Genomic DNA, 20,880 nt, shown 5'->3' on the forward strand with positions numbered 1-20,880 from the left:
TTCCGCTGTGCTTTACAAAGCTGGCGGCCGTCAGCCTGGGCCTGTCACCAGGAATAAATCCCCGGAGCTGCTAACGCGGGACCTGGAAGTTCTTCATCAGGGTTTGCGGCCTATACCAGGTCTTCATGAAGCATACCCGCCGTGTGAGCTACTCAGCTGCGTCTCCGGCTCTTCCCGTTTCCATTCTTCGTCCGGCTCTGATCAAAGTGACACTGTGCATGCTCCAAAAACCACCTGGTCCTGTGCCTGTGCAGTGCGAATAGGGCACATTCTCCCCCGCGGGCTATGCTGGGTCACAGTCCCGCCATTGAAAACCCCAGTTAGTGAATGGGGATTGATTTTCTGTGATCTGATTGAGTGAAAATTAATAAATCATACACAAAAAACCCCAAATGAACGGGCACTCTGCCACGGGTCAGTTCTGGATGTGATTAATAACCCCTACAGCCATTAGCGTCTCAGCAGGTGGGGTGAATTTATTTCCATACAGTGGGTATTGAAACAGCTTCTCTCCAGTATCAGTGCGGTGATCGTGCATCAGCTGCTTTGAACTTTGAAAGTTTTTCTCACACAGAGTATTTAAAGCAAATGTTCTCAATGTGGATAATCTGGAGTGTAAACAGTTGGGACAACGGAGTGACTACCTTTCCACATGTGAAATATCTAAACGGTCTCTTCCCGGTGTGACTCTGTTGGTGTGTCAGTAAATGGGTGTAGTCGATTGCATCGTTTTCCACGTACAGAGCAGTGAATGGATTCTGCTCATTATGAACATGCCAGAGTGTCATTTGGTGAGATGAGCGAGTGAATCTCTTTCCACACTCAGCTGATAAACGGCCTCTCCCTGATGTGTTATCACCTCAGACGGGCAACTGAATCCGGATCCAGTCCCCACATTTACACTATTGATTCTTCAGGTTGAATCTGTCAAATTTTGACGTAATGTTTGTTTTGAGCTTCCCTGCTGCAGATCCTCCCCTTCTAATACCTTGGAAATGGTGGTTACAAAAGTTACTTTAAATACAGGATAGAAATTCAGAACAGACAATTCTGGATTCTATAAAACATTATTTCCCCTCCTGTCCCTGATGTCTTTTCTGTGGGAAATGTAGAGGTGTGAAAAAAGGCAGCAGATCGGACTCAGGCCAGAACGAAGATTCCTTGAATGAACAATTCATAAGGTTGTTTTGCGATTTACCTGTATGAGGTTAAAAAACAACAAATGAAAAAGGAGGCATCTAGTGACACGGGCGTTGTTAATAGTGGTTTGTAATTCTAATCACTATTTCATAAGCCTAACATTGTAACCCGAACCCCAGCTTCTGACACCAGCCTCAAAACCCATCCTTAACCCCAGCCACTAAACACTAATCCTATCCCCAACCAAGGATTATTGACAGGGCTCAATTGAGCCAAAGACCTGATAAAGGAAATGTTTGAACCAATTATCATGTTTAAAGAAATAGTGCAATGTATGTTAGTAACAAGTGATTAAACCAACGAAACCATCAAAATTAGTAATGAGAATGACAAATATCATACATTTCAAAGGCAATTACATGCAATATGTGTGGAGAACTTTTACAAATCCGGATACAAAAAGTGTTAAATGATACAGATAATAACAGATTTCAAATCTGATACAAGAAGGTACTATAAAGGGGTAGTTCAAAGGAATTTCAGATGAGTGTAAAGTGAGACATAACAGTTCAGACTATGTCTCCTACAAGCCGTGTTCTCAAACAGAACAGGCTTGGGATTTGATATGGTTGAAGGCGAACGAGAGGAGAACTGAAATAATCTAGAGTAAGAAAAGGCCCAAAATGTAACAGTTGGTAACAGAACATCAATTAGTCTCCTCTTATCATGGAGAAATCAAATATTAAACGCACTATGTATTTGGAACACATTCAACATTTATACAGAATATTAATCACCAGTCCAGTTATTGGGGTTATTAAGATCAGTAGAAACAAACCATAACTGCCAGAATGAACATGGTTCAGTGCTCAGTGCAATCACAGTAAATCCTGTTCAATTCACTAATGTGGCCTTTCAATGGCGGGGTTTTTAACCCAGCAAAATCCTGAGGGACGGGATAAATCTTCACTTAGAAAGACACGGATTAATCAAGGACAGTCAGCATGGATTTGTTAAGGGGAAGTCGTGTCTGACTAGCTTGATTGAATTTTTTGAGGAGGTCACCAGGAGTGCCGATGAATGTAAAGCTTATGATATAGTGTATATGGATTTTAGCAAAGCTTTTAAAAAGGTCCCACATGGCAGACTGGTCACAACAGTAAAAGCCCATGGAATCCAGGGCAAAGTGGCAAATTGGATCCAAAATTGGCTCAGAGGCAGGGAGCAAAGGGTAATGGTTGATGGATGTTTTTGCGACTGGAAGGATGTTTCTAGTGGGGTTCTGCAGGGCTCAGTACTAGGATCCTTGCTTTTTGTGATCTTCATCAATGATCTAGACTTGAATATAGGGGGTATGATTAAGAAGTTTGCAGATGACACTAAAATCGGCTGTGTGGTTGATAATGAAGAAGAAAGCTGTGGACAGCAAGAAGATATCAATCAACTGGGCAGATGGGCAGAACAGTGGCAAATGGAATTTAATCCAGAGAAGTGTGAGGTAACGCATTTGGGGAGGGCTAACAAGGAAAGGGAATATACATCAAATGGTAGGATACTGAGAAGTGTCGAGGAACAAAGGGACCTTGGAATTGTACAAAACATTGGTATTAGAGATTCATAAATAAGTATTCAATTTTTAGTCATTGACCAAATTAATCTTACCCATGATTATCTGTGGGCTTTGGAATGTTAGGCGCTTCTTGAATGTATGCAGAACTCAGTTTTAACTAGGTTCAAATAACAAACTAACACAAGCTGAGAGCCAAGGTCACATTATTATAATAACAAAGTATTAATTGGAGTCAGCTTCATCAAAGCTAACAGTTTGAATACAGGAGCATAAATAAGACAGGTTCCGAGGAGATGAACGAATTTATAAACAAGATAACATGGACAAGCAGGCATTGATGGGGAAATTACTGGAGACAGGAGTGGCCACATGCTAGCTCTGGTTTTGAATGCCAATGGTATTTTGACCATGAGAACCAATTAAACAAGGTGATTTTGTTGAAGACCATATATAGACACTGGCCCAATTAACTTTTGATAAGAAATTGGTTAAAACATCGATACGCAAAGAATGCCTGAGCACAGCTCCATGTTCCCCTCCAAGTCACACACCATCCTGATTTGGAAGCATATCGCCATTCCTTCATTGTTGCTGGGTCAAAATCCTGGAACTCCCTCCCTAACAGCATTGTGGGAGTACAATCACCACACAGACTGCTGCGGTTCAAGAAGGTGGCTCACCACCATCTTCTCAAGGGCAATTAGTGATGGGCAATAAATGCTGACCTTGCCAGCGACGCCCACATCCCGTGAACAAATAAAAAAACAGAAGAAAGCCATGCATCCCCTGAGCCTGACACATAGGAAGAGGAGCACGCCAATCAGCTCCTCGAAGCAGTGTTATGGGAACAGGAGTCAGCCATTCAGCCACTCCCATGTGCCACACAGGAAGAAACCAAGACCATTCAGCCCATCGAGCTTGTAACATGGGATCAGCAGTAGCTCATTCAGCCTATTGACCCTGTTTGATAGGGACAGGATGATGCCTTTAGCCCCTCGAACCAGATACAAGAAACACACGAAATAGGAGCAAGAGTAGGCTACTTGGCCCCTCGAGCCTGCTCCACCATTTAATAAGATCATGGCTGATCTGATCATGGACTCAGCTCCACTTCCCTGCCTGCTCCCCATATCCCTTTCTTCCCATATCGCTATAATATCTGTCAATCTCCACCTTAAATTTATTCAATGGCCCAGCCTCCACAGCTCTCTGGGGCAGAGAATTCCACAGATTTACAACCCTCTGAGAGAAAAAATTTCTCCTCATCTCAGATTTAAATGGGCAGCCCCTTATTCTAAGACTATGTCCCCTAGTTTTAGTTTCCCTTATGTGGGAAGATCCTCTATGCACCCACCTTGTCGAGCCCCCTCATTATCTTATGTTTCAATAAGATCACTTCTCATTCTTCTGAACTCCAATGTGTATAGTCTCAACCTACTCAACCTATCCTGATAAGTCAAACCTTCATCTCCGGAATCAACCTAGTGAACCTTCTCTGAACAGCTTCCAATGCAAATATATCCTTCCTTAAATACGGAGGCCAAAACTGTACGCAATACTCCAGGTGTGGCCTCACCAATACCCTGTACAGTTGTAGCAGGACTTCTCTGCTTTTATTCCCTTGCAATAAAGGCCAACATTCCATTTGCCTCCCTGATTACTTGCTGTACCATCAAACTAACTTTTTGTGTTTCATGCACAAGGACCCCCAGGTCTCTCTGTACTGCAGCACTTTGCAATTTTCTCCATTTAAATTATAATTTGCTTTTCTATTATTTCTGCCAAAGTGGATAACCTCACATGTTCTCATGTTATACTCCATCTGCCAAATTTTTGCCCAATCACTTAGCCTGTCTATATCCCTTTACAAATTTTTTGTGTCCTCCTCACAATTTGCTTTCCCACCCATCTTTTTATCATCAGCAAACTTGGCTACATTATACTCGGTCCCTTCATCAAAGTTATTAATATAGATTGTAAATAGTTGAGGACTCAGCACCGATCCCTGCGGCACCCCACTTGTCACTGCTTGCCAACCAGAAAATGACCCATTTATCCCGATTCTGTTTTCTGATAGTTAACCAATCGTCTATCAATGAGAATATATTACCCCCAACCCTGTGAGCTTTTCTCTTGTGCAGTAAACTTTTATGTGGCACCTTATTGAATGCCTTCTGGAAATCCAAATACATCACATCCACTGGTTTCCCCTTATCTACCCTGCTCCTTACATCCTCAAAGAACTCCAGCAAATTTATCAAACATGATTTCCCTTTCATAAAACCATGCTGACTCTGCTTGATTGAATTGTACTTTTCCAAATGTCCCGCTACTGCTTCCTTAATAATGGACTCCAGCATTTTCCCAACGACGGATGTTAGGCTAACTGGTCTATAGTTTCCTGCTTTTTTTCTGCTTCCTTTTTTAAATAGAGGCATTACATTTGCAGTTTTCCAATCTGCTGGGACTGCGGCAGAATCCATGGAATTTTGGTAGATTACAACCAATACATCCACTATCTCTGCAGCCACTTCTCTAAAGACCCTAGCATGTAAGGCATCAGGTCCAAGGGACTTGTCCGCCTTTAGTCACTGATTATATCTCTGTCTTTCTCCCTTTCTCATTGACTCACTCTCTCTCTCATTGTCTCCATCTCTCATTGACTGCCTGTCTCTCTCTCATTGTCTCTGTCTCTCTCTCTCTGTCTCTCAGTCTCACTCTCTCTCTCTCTCTCTCTCTCTCTCCCTCTCTCTCTCTCTCTCTGTCTCGCTCTCTCTGTCTGTCTGTCTGTCTGTCTGTCTCTCTCTCTCTCTCTCTGTCTCGCTCTCTCTGTCTCGTTTCCTCTCTGTCTCGCTCTCTCTATGTCTCGCTCTCTCCCATCCTTGCTCCAACACTCATCCTTTATCCTGTCTGCGATGCAGCTGAAGAAGATGTTTCAGGGACAATGTCCTAACAAGGAATTTGATTTGAAACCAGAGGATGTTGACTGCTCGGATGTGGGCTCTCCGCCAGAATGAAAGTGACCGAGCGTGTCAGCCAGTGCCCGTGATCCCGTCTCCATGTGTGTGACAGTCTCGCACAATTCTGGCTCTGCCTGACCGTCGCCTTGTTTAACCCAAGAAAACGCTCAGCAAAGGGTTAATCTCCAACTAGACGTGTGCTATTCTTGTATCGCGATTGATTCCTCTTCACACTGCAAGGGCGTGGGAGCTTTGAGCATTTGCTGTGGGAAATACCATCACATTTTTAAGTAGTGACCACTGGATTGCTGAACTGAGACTGACCATCTAGCTCTGGCCTGTTTCAACATGAGGTGACCTCCTGCTCAATGAGGGAATGTCAGGAAAGACCTACCATTGTGCAGAGGCTTCTGAGCTTCAGGGAGCTATCAGCGCTGATAATGGGTGCAAGGGCAACAGATAGTCCTGGCAACAGGAGAACCTCTGGGTAGATATCATCATTTTAATTAGGGTTTCTCTAGAGTGGGAAGAATTAGTTGGATAAGACGATGATGTAAAGGAGTTATACCGAGCTCATGAGCCCAGTGTAAATAAGTAAGGGCACCAGCTTTATTAACCAAAGTTGGTAAGGGGCGGGTCCAGTGAGATTCTCCTGATACGGAGTTTTATTCCGGAGGAAGTGGAAAGCCAAAGGTGGAGACCTGCAGAGGTGAGCACAACATGGTCAGGACAGTTGTAGCTTCCAGTGATGGACATTTGGACAAGGAAACCTGCAGCTTAGAAAGTGGCAGATGAGAATGAAGATTTGGATTACAAGGGTTTGTAGGGTCTGAATACTGAGCCCAGAACTGTAATGCCTTTGAGCTCCTGACCATTGGGTGTGTTTGTAAGCCCCATTTTTTGAGTGTATTTTGAAGTGCTACTGCATGATCTGTACGCTCAATAAATCATCGAATGCTTAACCTGAACGTTTCAAGAAGCTTATTGATCTTGGAGGAATGGCTAGATCACCTGATCAGGAAAAGTCGATGTTTTTCCGGTAAGGAATGCTCGCTGTCAAATGATTGGATCCCTGGGAGTATGTCAGTATTAAAAGGTGGTCCCCGAAAGTGTGTCAATATTTACAGGGGATCCTCGAGAGTGCGTCAGACTGATAAATCCCCAGGGCCTGATAGTCTGCATCCCAGAGTATTTAAAGAAGTGGCCCTAGAAATAGTGGATGCATTGGTGGTCATTTTCAACATTCTATAGACTCTGGAACAGTTCCAATGGATTGGAGGGTAGCTAATGTAACCCCACTTTTTAAAAAAGGAGGGAGAGAAAACAGGGAACTTTAGACCGGTTAGCATGACATCGGTCGCGGGGAAAATTGTTGGAATCAATCATTAAAGATGTAATAGCAGCGCATTTGGAAAGTAGTGACAGGATCGGTCCAAGTCAGCATGGATTTATGAAAGGGAATATATCTAATGAACTGGCCTCAACAACATTCCGTGGTAGAGAATTCCACAGGTTCACAATTCTCTGAGTGAAGAAGTTTCTCCTCATCTTGGTCCGAAATGGCTTACCCCTTATTCTTAGACTGTGACCTCTGGTTCTGGACTTCCCCAACATTGGGAATATTCTTCCTGCAACTAACATGTCCAATCCCATCAGAATGTTATAAGTTTCTATGAGATCCCCTCTCATTCTTCTAAATTCCAGTGAATATAAGCCTAGTCAATCCAGACTTTCTTCTATGTCAGTCCCGCCATACCGGGAATCAGTCTGGTGAACCTTCGCTGCACTCCCTCAATAGCAAGAATGTCCTTCCTCAGATTAGGAGACCAAAACTGCACACAATACTCAAGGTGTGGTCTCACCAAGGCCCTGTACAACTGCAATAAGACCTCCTAGCTCCTATACTCAAATCCCCTCGCTATGAAGGCCAGTATGCCATTTGCCTTCTTTACTGCCTGCTGCACCTGCATGCCTACCTTCAATGATTGATGTACCATGACACCCAGATCTCATTGCACCTCCCCTTTTACTAATCTGTCACCATTACGATAATAATCTGCCTTCCTGTTTTTGCAACCAAAGTGGATAACCTCACAATCTACGTTATACTGCATCTGCCATGCATTTGCCCATTCACCTAACCTGTCCAAGTCCCCCTGCAGCCTCATAGCATCCTCCTCGAAGCCCGCAGTGCCACCCAGCTTAGTGACATCTGCAAACCTGGAGATATTACATTCAATTCCTTTGTCTAAATCTTTAATGTATATTGTAAATAGCTGGGGTCCCAGCACTGAACCCTGCGGCACCCCACTAGTCACTGTCTGCCATTCTGAAAAGGACCCATTTATTCCTACTCTTTGCTTCCTGTCTGCCAACCAGTTCTCTATCCACATCAATACATTACCCCCAATACCATGTGCCTTAATTTTGCATACTAATCTGTTGCGTGGGAACTTGTCAAAAGCCTTTTGAAAGTCCAAATACACCACATCCACTGGTTCTCCCTTGTCCACTTTACTAGTTAAATCCTCAAAAAATTCTAGAAGGTTTGTCAAGCATGATTTCCTTTTCATAAATCCATGCTGACTTGGACCGATACAGGGGATCCCCAAGGAATGTATCAGTGTCTACAAGGGGTGTCCCAGGGAGTTTGTCTGTATTTACAGGGGATCCCCGGGAGTGTGTCGGTTTTTAGTGAGAGTTCCCGGCAGTGTGTCAGTGTTTACAGCGAGAACCCAGGAGTGGGTCAGTAATAACAGGGGATCCAAGTGAGTTTGCCCATATTTACAAGGACCGCCAATCGTGTGTCTGTATTTACAGGGGTTCCCTGGGAGTGTGTCAGTGTTTACAAGGGGTCCCCGGGGAGTGTGTCAGTGTTTACAGGAGGTCCCCACAAGTGTGTCTGTATAAACAGGGGGTCCATGGGAGTGTCTGTGTTTACACGGGGTCCCAAGGGGTATGTCGGTATTTTCAGTGGGTCCCTGGGAATGTGCCAGTTTTTGCAGGGTGTCCCCGGGGAGTGTGTAAGTATCACAGGGAGTCCCCGGGAGTGTGTCAGTATTTCCAGGGAGTTCCTGTGGAGTGTGTTGGTCTTTACAGGGAGTCCCTGGGGAGTGTGTCGGTATTTACTTACTTGGTGACTGAGGTGAACTCACCCCAGATGTTGGGGGAACCCTCTACTGGCTGTGAGCCTGGGCTGGGCACAAGGAAACGGGAGTGACATCGAGCCTGATATCTGTAAAAGATCAGATAGAGACTGGTGTCACAGAGGAGTCAGCAATAAATGTCTTCCTTCAACTAACTCCCGGTGTTCTCCAATAATGCTCCAAGATCTCCTTATCGAGACAATGACCCCCACACTGAGATGTAAGGTTTTGCTGATGAGCTATTCGGCTGTGAGTGGCTTCACAACCAACCCTAAACACTGCCTCTCCCGCGTGCAGGCTCTATGCAAATGGTCCATTCACGCTTACCCCCTCAAGGGTCATAGAATCATAGAAATTTACAACATAGAAAGAATTCATTTTGCTACATCGTGTCCACGCAGGCCGACAAAGAGCTATTCAGCTAAATGTCATTTTTCAACTCTTGGTCCGTAGCCCTGTAGGTTACGGGACTTCAAGTGCACATCCAAGCATTTTTTAAATGTGGTGAGGGTTTCTGCCTCTACCACCCTTTCAGGCAGTGAGTTCCAGACCCCCTCCACCTGCTGGTTGAAGAAATTTCCCTGCAAATCCCCTCTAACCCTCATACCAATTACTGTAAATCTATGCCGAATGGTTGTTGACCCCTCTGCTAAGGGAAATAGCTCCATCCTATTCACTCTATCGAGGCCCCTCTTAATTTTATACACCGCAGAAAAGTCTCCCCTCAGCCTCCTTTGTTACAAAGAAAGCAAACCCAGCCTATCCAATCATTCCTCATAGCTAAAATTCTCCAGTCCAGGCAACGTCCGCTTAAATCTCCTCTGTACCCTCTCCAGTGCAATCACATCTTTCCTGTAATGTGGTGACCAGAACTGATCGCAGTATTCTAGCTGTGGCTTAACTAGTGTTTTACACAGTTCAAACATAACCTCCCTGCTCTTGAATTATTCGACCGTTGGATAGCGAGTAGGAGCTGCGATCCTGGCTGATTTTCAAACCCCTGCCCCCCAGCGCAGGGATATCAAGCTCCAATCATGTCCCTATTCCTGCATACTAGCCAAGATCAGGTTAATTCAGCACTGGGTCGGGGATGGAGGCTGGGCCTTCCCTGCGAGCGCTGTGTGGACAGGTTCCAGGCGTACCCTCTCCTTCCCCTCCGCCAGTACGTGCGTTGCTGTCTTGCTGGGCTGAGGGGGCGGGGTCAGGGTGACCCGAGCGGGCAAACCTTTGTTTGGTCAGGGGTGGTGACCTTTCTGCCAGGCGGAGGCAGGAGTGGGACTGGACCTCCGATCCCTCCTATAGCCCGCGGCCTCGATCTGTCCCGCTTTTTATTGTTCTGATTGCAAGCATAGAAAGATCCCGCAATCAGAGCGCGCCCTCAGCTCCATTTACCCGCCCTCTCACAACATGGCACAGCACAGAAACAGGCCATTCGGCCCAACCGGTCTCTGCTAATTGCGGCCTTCGCCCCTTAACTCAGCACAGACCAGAAGTGAAACTGTGAGGCCTCCCCAGGTCGGTCAGCACCATGCTATACTGGGCTCGAAATGGGGGCGGGGTTGGGACTGAAGGGGATGGTATTAACAAGGAGTTGCATCCCTGTCACCCCTCCCCCTCTATCCCCCTCCCCCTGTAGCTCCTCCCCGTAACCCCTCCTCCTGTAGCCCCTCCCCCTATAGCCCGGCCCTGAAACCCCTCCCCCTGTAACCCCTCCCCTCTATCCCCCTCCCCCTGTAACCACTCCTCCTGTAATCCCTCCCTTCTATCCCACTCCCCCTGTAACCTCTCCTCCTGTAGCCCCTCCCCCTGTGGCCCCGCCCACCAGCGGAACCCACAGATGCGCCTCTCTCCCGCGACGACGTTGTCCCCCGGCCCAGCCTCGCTGTCGCCCCTGGCAAACCCCACCTCCGGCGTCTGTGCTCGGCGGCTGGCGAACCTGACGCGTCGCCCCTGGCAACTGTGGAGAGACCTTTAAAAACCGCGATTAATTCATGAAAAGTTTGCAGCAGTCAATTTATCTTCATGATACCATTCTCCGTTTTAGTATTTTATTATAAATCAACAAATGCCAGGTTGCTTTTCTATTTTAAACATCGCCGCCTTTCTGTGACGTCAGGAGGTCGTCTCACTGGGGGAGCCCAGTGCGCAGGCGTGGGCTGTATGTGGAGCATGCGCATTGTGACTTTGATCAGAGGGGACGCGGGTTGTGAGCGGGCGGAGGTCTGACATGTAGTTTGAAGTCGAATTTGAATCAGCGGGCGCAGGGGAGCAACGTGCTCGACAGGTGGGCTTTATAAACACCTGCTGCAGGTCGCCAACCCGGACTAAGAAACAACAAGTCTCGAATTTGCAGCTCTGGGGCGTTTTCGCGGTAACGGGCCCAAACTGACGGTCGCCATCTTTGTAAAGGACAGCTGCAGGTTTCTGCGCCGCCATCGTGATTCACCGAGCAGTAGAGCGCATGCGTGGCCATCTTTGTGAAAGAACAATGTGTAGGGGGTTTCAGGATCCCAGCCAGAGTCAGCACCTTCAGGGAAGGGGAACCAGTGAGTGTTGAACTGAACCCAGCCAGAGTCAGCACCTTCAGGGGAGGGGAGGGGAACCAGTGTGTGTAGAACAACCCAACCAGAGTCAGCACCTTCAGGGGAGGAGAGGAAGGGGAACCAGTGTGTGTAGAACTGAACCCAACCAGAGTCAGCACCTTCAGGGGAGGAGAGGGAGGGGGTCCAGTGAGTGTACAACTGAACACAGCCAGAATTGGTGGTGAAAACTGGTAGTGGAGGAGAAACACTCCAGAATATAAGAAATAGGAGCAGATGTAGACCATTTGGCCCCTCGAGCCTGCTCCGCCGTTCAATAAGATCATGGCTGATCTGATGATGGACTCAACTCCACTTCCCTGCCTGCTCTCCATAACCCTTTACTCCCTTATCGCTCAAAAATGTGTCTATCTCCACCTTAAATATATTCAATGACCCAGCCTCCACAGCTCTCTGGGGCACAGAATTCCACAGATTTACAACGCTCAGAGAATAAACGCCACCTCATCTCAGTTTTAAATAGGCGGCCCCTTATTCTGAGACTGTGTCCCCTAGTTTTAGTTTCCCCTGTGAGTGGAAACATCCTCTCTGCATCCGCCTTGTCAAGCCCCCTCATTATCTTCTACGTTTCGATAAGATCACCCCTCATTTTTCTAAACTCCAATGTGTATAGGCTCAACCTATGTTCATAATTCAACTGCCTCATTTCCGGAATTAATGTAGTGAACCTTCTATGAACAGCCTCCAATGCAAGGATATCCTTCCTTAAATATGGAGGCCAAAACTGTAAGCAGTACTCCAGGTGTGGCCTCACCAATACTCTGTACACTTGGTGCAGGACTTCTTTGCTTTTATACTCTATCCCCCTTGCAATAAACATCAACATTCCATTTGCCTTCCTGGTTACTTGCTGTACCTTCATACTATCTTTTTATGTTTCATGCACAAGGAACTCCAGGTTTCTCTGTACTGCAGCACTTTGCAATTTTTCTCCATTTAAATTATAATTTGCTTTTCTATTATTTCTGCCAAGGTGGATAACCTCACATTTTCCCACATTATACTCCATCTGCCAAATTTTTGCCCACTCACTTAGCCTGTCTATATCCCTTTGCAGATTTTTGTGACCGCTTCACAATTTGCTGATCCACCCATCTTTGTATCATCAGCAACTTGGCTATATTACACTCGGTCCCTTCATCCAAGCCATTAATATAGATTGTAAATAGTTGGGGCCTAGCACTGATCCCTGCGGCACCCCACTAGTTACTGTTTGCCAATCGGAAAATGACCCATTTATCCGGACTCCGCTTTCTGTCAGTTAGCCAATCCTCTATCCATGCTAATATATTGCCCCCAACCCCATAAGCTTTTATCTTGTGCAGTAACCTTTTACGTGGCCCCTTATCGAAGGCCTTCTAGAAATCCAAATACACCACATCCACTGGTTCCCCCTTATCCACCCTGCTCATTATATCCTCAAAGAACTCCAGCAAATTTGTCAAACATGATTTCCCTTTCATAAAACCATGCTGACTCTGCTTGATTGAATCTTGCTTTTCCAAATGTCCCGCTACTGCTTCCTTCATAATGGACTCCAGCATTTTCCCAATGACAGATCTTAGGCTAACTGGTCTATAGTTTCTTGCTTTTGTCTGCCTCCTTTTTTAAATAGGGGTGTTACATTTGTGGTTTTCCAATCTGCTGGGACCGCGGCAGAATCCAGGGAATTTTGGTAGATTACAACCAATGCATCCACTATCTCTGGAGCCACTTCTCTTAAGACCCCAGGATGTAAGGCGTCAGGTCCAAGGGTCTTGTCCACCTTTCGTCCCATTATTTTATCTAATACTGTTGGTGATGGTGATTGTATTAAGTTCCTCCCTACCTATAGTCCTTTGATTATCCACTATTGGGATGTATTTAGTGTCTTCTGGCGTGAAGACTGATACAAAATATTTGTTCAACGTCGCTGCCATTTCCCTGTTCTCCAATTTAATACCATCCCTTATTTGCTTAGTTAGCCACGGATGGTTATCCCTTCTCTTGCAGTCTTTCCTTCTCATTGGGATATATTTTAGTTGTGAGTTATGAAATATCTCCTTAAATGTCTGCCATTGCTCATCAATCGTCCCATTCTTTAGTCTATTTTCTTAGTCCACTTTAGCCAACTCTGCTCTCATACCTTTGTAGTCCCCTTTATTTAAGCTTCGGACCCTGGTTTGAGAACCAACTTTCTCACCCTCCAACTGAATTTGAAATTCAACATATTATGGTCACTCATTCCTCGAGAATCTTTTACTACGAGATCATTTATTAATCCTGCCTCATTACACAGTACTAGTTCTAAGATAGCTCACTCCCTGGTTGGTTCCGCAATGTACTGTTCAAGGAAACTATCCTGGATTCACTCTTCCTCAAGGCTTCCCTGACCAATTTGCTTCGTCCAATCAATATGAAGGTTAAAATCACCCATAATTATTGCCATTCCTTTATTACAAGCTTCCATTATTTCTTGATTTATACTCCGTCCAACAGTGCAGCTACTGTTAGGGGGCCTATGGACTAAGCACACCAGCAACTTTTCCCCCTTATTATTCCTTATCTCCACCCAAACTGTTTCAACATCTTGATCCTCTGAGCCAATATCGTTTCTCAGTAACGCACTGATCCCATCCTTTATTAACAGTGCTAGCCCACCTCCTTTTCCTTCCGAAATGTGTGATGGGTTTGGATTTCAGCACAGCAGGAGGATCAATGTGTGGGACAGGGATTTACAGCTTTGGAAGAACAAGAGAGGAAAGAAAGTTCCATGGAAACTAGATTTGTCTATTTTGAATTTCTGTCTTGTACTGACAGTGATGAGTTTTGTTATCTCCTTTTACAGGAGGGGAGATTTTCAGACCATACATCGTGTCAAGATCTGACGGAGTCAATCGTTTCATCAGGACCTGAATATCATCGGGCTTTGAAAGTGGAAGGAGAAATGCTTGTCTGTTCTGTCTGTGGGAATAGATTTCAAATATCTGTGTGACTGGAAAAGTATCGAGACTAACACACTCGAGTGAATGTTCCAGTGCACTGCCTGTGGAAAGAGCTTTAGCCAGTTACACAGCCTGAAAAAACATTGCACCATTCAAACCACGGAGAAACTGTAAATGTGTTGTGTGTGTGGGCGAGGCTTCAACTGATTGTCCAACCATGGAGAGTCACAAGGATACTCGCACCATGGAGAAACCGTGGAAATGTGGTGATTGTGGGAAGGTATTCAGATCACCGTCTGAGCTGGAAATTCATCGACGCAATTACACTGGGGAGAGGCCGTTCACCTGCCTTGTGTGTGGGAAAGGATTCACTCGGTCATCCCAACTTGTAACTCACCAGCGAGTTCACACTGGGGAGAGGCCATTCACCTGCTCTGAGTGTGGGAAGGGTTTCACTGATTCATCCAACCTTGTAACTCACCAGCGAGTTCACACTAGGGAGAGGCCATTCACCTGCTCTGAATGTGGGAAGGGATTCATTACATCATCGCACCTTGTAACTCATCAGCGAGTTCACACTGGGGAGAGGCCGTTCACCTGCTCTGAGTGTGGGAAGGGATTCACTCAGTCATGCGACCTGCTGAAACACCAGCGAGTTCACACTGGGGAGAGACCATTCACCTGCTCTGAGTGTGGAAAGGGATTCATTTGTTCATCCCAGCTTGTAGCTCACCAGCGAGTTCACACTGGGGAGAGGCCATTCACCTGCTCTGAGTGTGGGAAGGGATTCACTCAGTCATCCAACCTGATGAGACACCAGCAATTTCACACTGGGGAGAGGCCGTTCACCTGCTCTGAGTGTGGGAAGCGATTCACTCAGTCATCCACCCTGCTGACACATCAGCGAGTTCACACTGGGGAGAGGCCGTTCACCTGCTCTGAGTGTGGGAAGCGATTCGCTCGGTCATACAACCTGCTGACACACCAGCGAGTTCACAAGTGACTGCAGGGGTTGGAATCTGCTGTTATTGCTGCTGTTAATCACATCTCGACTGAACCATGTCCATTCTGACATTTGGGGTTTGTTTCTGCTGATAACCCTATAACTGGGCTGGACTTTAATATTCTGGATATATTGCTGATGGTGTTCTCGGGTTTGCAGTGTCCATTTTAAGAAACGCTGTGTGTTATCTTTCCCCTTAATTCAGCGACTCTCAACAGAAATTTAGTGTGCAATAAAATTATGAACTTTTACTTTAATCCTCAATTGATCTTTGGTTCAAAATCTACAATAGTGTGTGAAAGTTTCCACTGAATAAAATCTCCAATTACAAAGAGCTTGTTAACAATTCTTACTGACTTGCACATTACACACAGTGGCCCCTCCATTATCCACCAGAAAGAAGGGCAGTGGGAATTGGTGGAGAATCAGTGTCCCCAAATGTTGCCCTTCCCGTCTGGTGTAGCAATCCCCTCGGCACAGGAATGTAGACAAGTCCAGACCAAACCAGTGTGCAGTACTCCAGGTGTGGTCTTACCAACGCCCTGTACAGTTTTGTAGCAGGACTTCCCTACTTTTACACTCCATCCCCCTTGCAATAAAGGCCAGCATTCCATTTGCCTTCCTGATTACTTCCTGCTAACCTTTTGAGTTTCATGTAAAAGAACCCCCACATCCCTCTGTACTACAGCATTTTGTAATTGTTCCATTTAAATAATTTGCTTTTTTAGTTTTCCTACCAAAGGAGGTAACCTGACATTTTACCAAATTATAGTCCATCTGCCAGATTTTTGCCCACTCACTGAGCCTATCTATATCCCTTTGTAGATTCTTTGCGTCCTCCTCACAACTTGCTTTCCCACCTATCTTTGTATCACCAGCAAATTTGGCTGCATTACACTCGGTTCCTTCATCCAAGTCATTAATATAAGTTGTAAATAGTTGAGGCCCCAGTACTGATCCCTGCGGCACCCCACTAGTTACAGTTTGCCAATCTGAGAATGACCCATTTATCCCAACTTTTTGTTAGTTAGCCAATCCTCTATTTACGCTAATATGTTACCCCCAGCCCCGTGAGCTTTTAACTTGTGCAGTAACCTTTTGTGTGGCACCTTATCGAATGCTTTCTGGAAATGCAAATATACGACATCAACTGGTTCCCCTTTATCTACTCTGCTTGTTACATCCCCAAACAACTCCAGCAAATTTGTCAAAAATGATTTCCCTTTCATAAAACCATGCTGACTGCGTGACTGCTTTATGATTTTCTAAATGTCCTGCTACTACTTCCTTAATGATGGACTCCAGTATTTTCCCAATGACAGATGGTAGGCTAACTGGTCTATAGTTTCCTGCCTTCTGACTCCCTCCTTTCTTGAATAAGGGTGTTATATTTGCACTTTTCCAGTCCGCTGGGACCTCTCCAGAATTCAGGGAATTTTGGTAGATTACAACCAATGCAGCCACTATCTGCAGCCACTTCGTTTAAAATCCTAGGATGCATGTCATCAGGTCCAGGGGACTTATCCACCTTTAGTCCCATTAGTTTGCTTAGTACCTTATCTCTAGTGATAGTGTCTGTTTTAAGTTATTCCTCCCCGCTCTCCCGCCCCCTGCCCCCCCCCACTGCAATAGTGCCTTGATTATCAACTGTTGGGATGTTTTTGGTGTCCTCTACCGTAAAGACTGATACAAAATATTTGTTTAAAATCTGCCATTTCCAAGTTCCCAATTATTAATTCTCCAGTCTCGTCCTCTAAGGGACCAACATTTACTTTAGCTACTCGTTTCCTTTTTATATACCTGTAGAAGCTCTTACTCTCTGTTTTTATATTTCTTGCTAGTTTGCTCTCATATGCTACCTTCTCTGTCTTTATCATATTTTTAGTCGTCCTTTGCTGGTTTATAAAAATTTCCCAATCCTCTGGCCTTCCACTGTCCTTCGCAACATTATATGCCTTTTTTTTCCAATTTGATACCATCCTTTACTTCCTTAGTTAGCCAGGGATGGTTCATCCTTCTCTTAGCATCTTTATTTCTCACTTGAATAAATCTTTGCTGAGAAGTTATGAAATATCTCCTTAAATGTTTGCCACTGCGTTTCTACAGTCTTACCCTTTAACATATTTTCCCAGTCCACTTGGTGTCAGTGACGATGGTTGGTTTATATCACATGGGAGGATATTGGTGTCAAGACTGTGGGGTTGGTTCATCCTTCTTTGACCTGACCAAGGCCTTTGACATGGTCAACTGTGAGGGATTATCGAGTGTACTCTACAAATTTGGCTGTCTCAAAAATTTGTCACCATCCTCCGCTTGCTTTATGATAACATGCAAGCCATGATCCTGACCAATGGATCCACCACGGACACAGTTCATGTCCGAACCGGGGTGAAGCAAGGCTGTGTCATTGCACCGACGCTCTTGTCGATCTTCCTTGCTGCAAAGCCACTTCTCACCATCAGTAAGCTTCCTGCTGAAGTGGAGATAATCTATAGAACAAACGGGAAACTGTTCAACTTCCATCACCTTCAGACCAGATCCAAGGTCGTGCCATCCTCTGTCCTCGAATTACAATATGCAGATGACGCTTGTATCTGCATTCACTTGGAGGACAGGCTCCAAACCATCATCAACACTTTCACCGTAGCGACTGAGAGCATAGGCCTTACACTAAACATCCGTAAAACAAAGGTGCTCTATCAACCTGCTCCCGCCACACAGCACTATCACCCCCATCCCCCTCCTCCCCCAATTATCAAAATCCATGCTGAGGTCTTGAACAATTAGGACCATTTTTCATACCTCGGGAGCCTACTGTCAACAAGGACAGATTTTGATAACTAGGTCCAATACCACCTTCAGTGTGCCAGTGCAGCCTTTGGTCGCCTAAGGAATAGAGTGTTTGAAGACCAGAACCTTAAAAGCGGCACAAAGCTCATGGTCTACAAAGCAGTAGTGATACCTGCCCTCATATGTGCTTCTCTGACATGGACTATACAGTAGGCACATCAAAGCACTGGAGAAATACCATCAGCGTTGCCTGTGAAAGGTCCTGCAAATACATTGCTAGGATAGGTGCATCAATATCCTCACGCAGGCCAACATCCTCAGCATTGAAGCATTGACCACGCTCGATCAGCTACAATGGACGGGCCACATTGTCCATATGCCCGATACGAGACTCCCAAAGCAAGCACTCTACTTGGAGCTTCGACACGGCAAGCGAGCCCCAGGGGGGCAAAGGAAACGCTTCAAGGACACCCTCAAGGCTTCTTTGAAGAAGTTCAACATCCCCACTGACACCTGGGAATCCCTGGCACAAGATCACTGAAAATGGAAGAGAATAGTCCGTGAGGGCATTGAACACTTTGAGTCTCATCACCAGGAGTAAGCAGAGACCAAGCGCATACGGCGGAAGGAGCAAACAACAACCCATGTACTGCAACAAACCGACACTTCAACCAACGTACTTTCGACCACCGTCTGACCAACCTGCGACAGAGACTGGAGCTCCCGCATTGGACTTAACAGACAACTGAGATCTAATTTTTAATGTGGAAGCAAGTCATCCTCAACTCCAAGAGACTGACTTTTATGATGATGGTTGGTTTATATCAGACAGGAGGAGATTGGTGTCAGTGACTGTGGGGTTGGTTTATATCAGACAGGAGGAGATTGGTGTCAGTGACTGTGGGGTTGGTTTATATCAGACAGGAGGATATTGGTGTCAGTGACTGTGGGGTTGGTTTATATCAGACAGGAGGAGATTGGTGTCAGTGACTGTGGGGTTGGTTTATATCAGACAGGAGGAGATTGATGTCAGTGACTGTGGGGTTGGTTTATATCAGACAGGAGGAGATTGGTGTCAGTGACTGTGGGGTTGGTTTATATCAGACAGGAGGAGATTGGTGTCAGTGACTGTGGGGTTGGTTTATATCAGACAGGAGGAGATTGGTGTCAGTGACTGTGGGGTTGGTTTATATCAGACAGGAGGAGATTGATGTCAGTGACTGTGGGGTTGGTTTATATCAGACAGGAGGAGATTGGTGTCAGTGACTGTGGGGTTGGTTTATATCAGACAGGAGGAGATTGATGTCAGTGACTGTGGGGTTGGTTTATATCAGACAGGAGGAGATTGGTGTCAGTGACTGTGGGGTTGGTTTATATCAGACACGAGGAGATTGGTGTCAGTGACTGTGGGGTTGGTTTATATCAGACACGAGGAGATTGGTGTCATGGAATCATAGCAGTTTACAACACAGAAAGAGGCCATTTGGCCCATCGTGTCTGTGTGGCTGAAAAAGAGCTATCCAGCCTAATCCCACTTTGCAGCTCTTGGTCCGTAGCCCTGTAGGTTATGGCACTTCAAATGCATATCCAAGTAATTTTGTAAATGCAATGAGGGTTTCTGTCTCCAGCACTCTTTCAGGTAGTAAGTTCCAGATTCTGGAGGTTATGCTCAGACTGTGTAAAATACAAGTTAGGCCACGGTTAGGTAGAGTACTTGCACAGTTCTGGTCCCCACATTACAGGAACATAGAAACATAGAAACATAGAAAATAGGAGCAGGAGCAGGCCATTCAGCCCTTCTAGCCTGCATGGCATTCAACGAGTTCATGGCTGAACATGAAACTTCAGTACCCACTTCCTGCTTTCACGCCATACCCCTTGATCCCCCGAGTAGTAAGGACTTCATCTAACTCCCTTTTGAATATATTTAGTGAATTGGCCTCAACTACTTCCTGTGGTAGAGAATTCCACAGGTTCACCACTCTCTGGGTGAAGAAGTTTCTCCTTATCTCGGTCCTAAATGGCTTACCCCTTATCCTTAGACTGTGACCCCTGGTTCTGGACTTCCCCAACATTGGGAACATTCTTCCTGCATCCAACCTGTCCAAACCCGTCAGAATTTTAAACGTTTCTATGAGGTCCCCTCTCACTCTTCTGAACTCCAGTGAATACAAGCCCAGTTGATCCAGTCTTTCTTGATAGGTCAGTCCCACCATCCCGGGAATCAGTCTGGTGAATCTTCGCTGCACTCCCTCAATAGCAAGTATGTCCTTCCTCAAGTTAGGAGACCAAAACTGTACACAATACTCCAGGTGTGGCCTCACCAAGGCCCTGTACAACTGTAGCAACACCTCCCTGCCCCTGTACTCAAATCCCCTCGCTATGAAGGCCAACATGCCATTTGCTTTCTTAACCGCCTGCTGTACCTGCATGCCAACCTTCAATGACTGATGTACCATGACACCCAGGTCTCGTTGCACCTTCCCTTTTCCTAATCTGTCACCATTCAGATAATAGTCTGTCTCTCTGTTTTTACCACCAAAGTGGATAACCTCACATTTATCCACATTATACTTCATCTGCCACGCATTTGCCCACTCACCTAACCTATCCAAGTCACTCTGTAGCCTCATAGCATTCTCCTCGCAGCTCACACTGCCACCCAACTTAGTGTCATCCGCAAATTTGGAGATACTACATTTAATCCCCTCGTCTAAATCATTAATGTACAATGTAAACAGCTGGGG

General features: G+C 45.7%; 1 protein-coding gene across 1 annotated transcript in view; it reads left to right on the top strand.

Moving 5' to 3' along the window:
• The window catches only part of LOC139274101 (zinc finger protein 420-like), a 506,104-nt gene extending 490,429 nt beyond the window's left edge, over nucleotides 1–15,675 (top strand). Inside the window, exon 10 of the mRNA XM_070891146.1 lies at nucleotides 14,480–15,675. Coding sequence (XP_070747247.1) covers nucleotides 14,480–15,343 — 864 coding nt within the window. The 3' untranslated portion in view covers nucleotides 15,344–15,675. The remainder of the gene's footprint in view (nucleotides 1–14,479) is intronic.
• Nucleotides 15,676–20,880: the final 5,205 nt, after the last annotated feature.

The sequence above is a fragment of the Pristiophorus japonicus genome, chromosome 9, assembly GCF_044704955.1.
Source record: "Pristiophorus japonicus isolate sPriJap1 chromosome 9, sPriJap1.hap1, whole genome shotgun sequence".
In the NCBI taxonomy this organism is placed as follows: Eukaryota; Metazoa; Chordata; class Chondrichthyes; family Pristiophoridae; genus Pristiophorus; species Pristiophorus japonicus.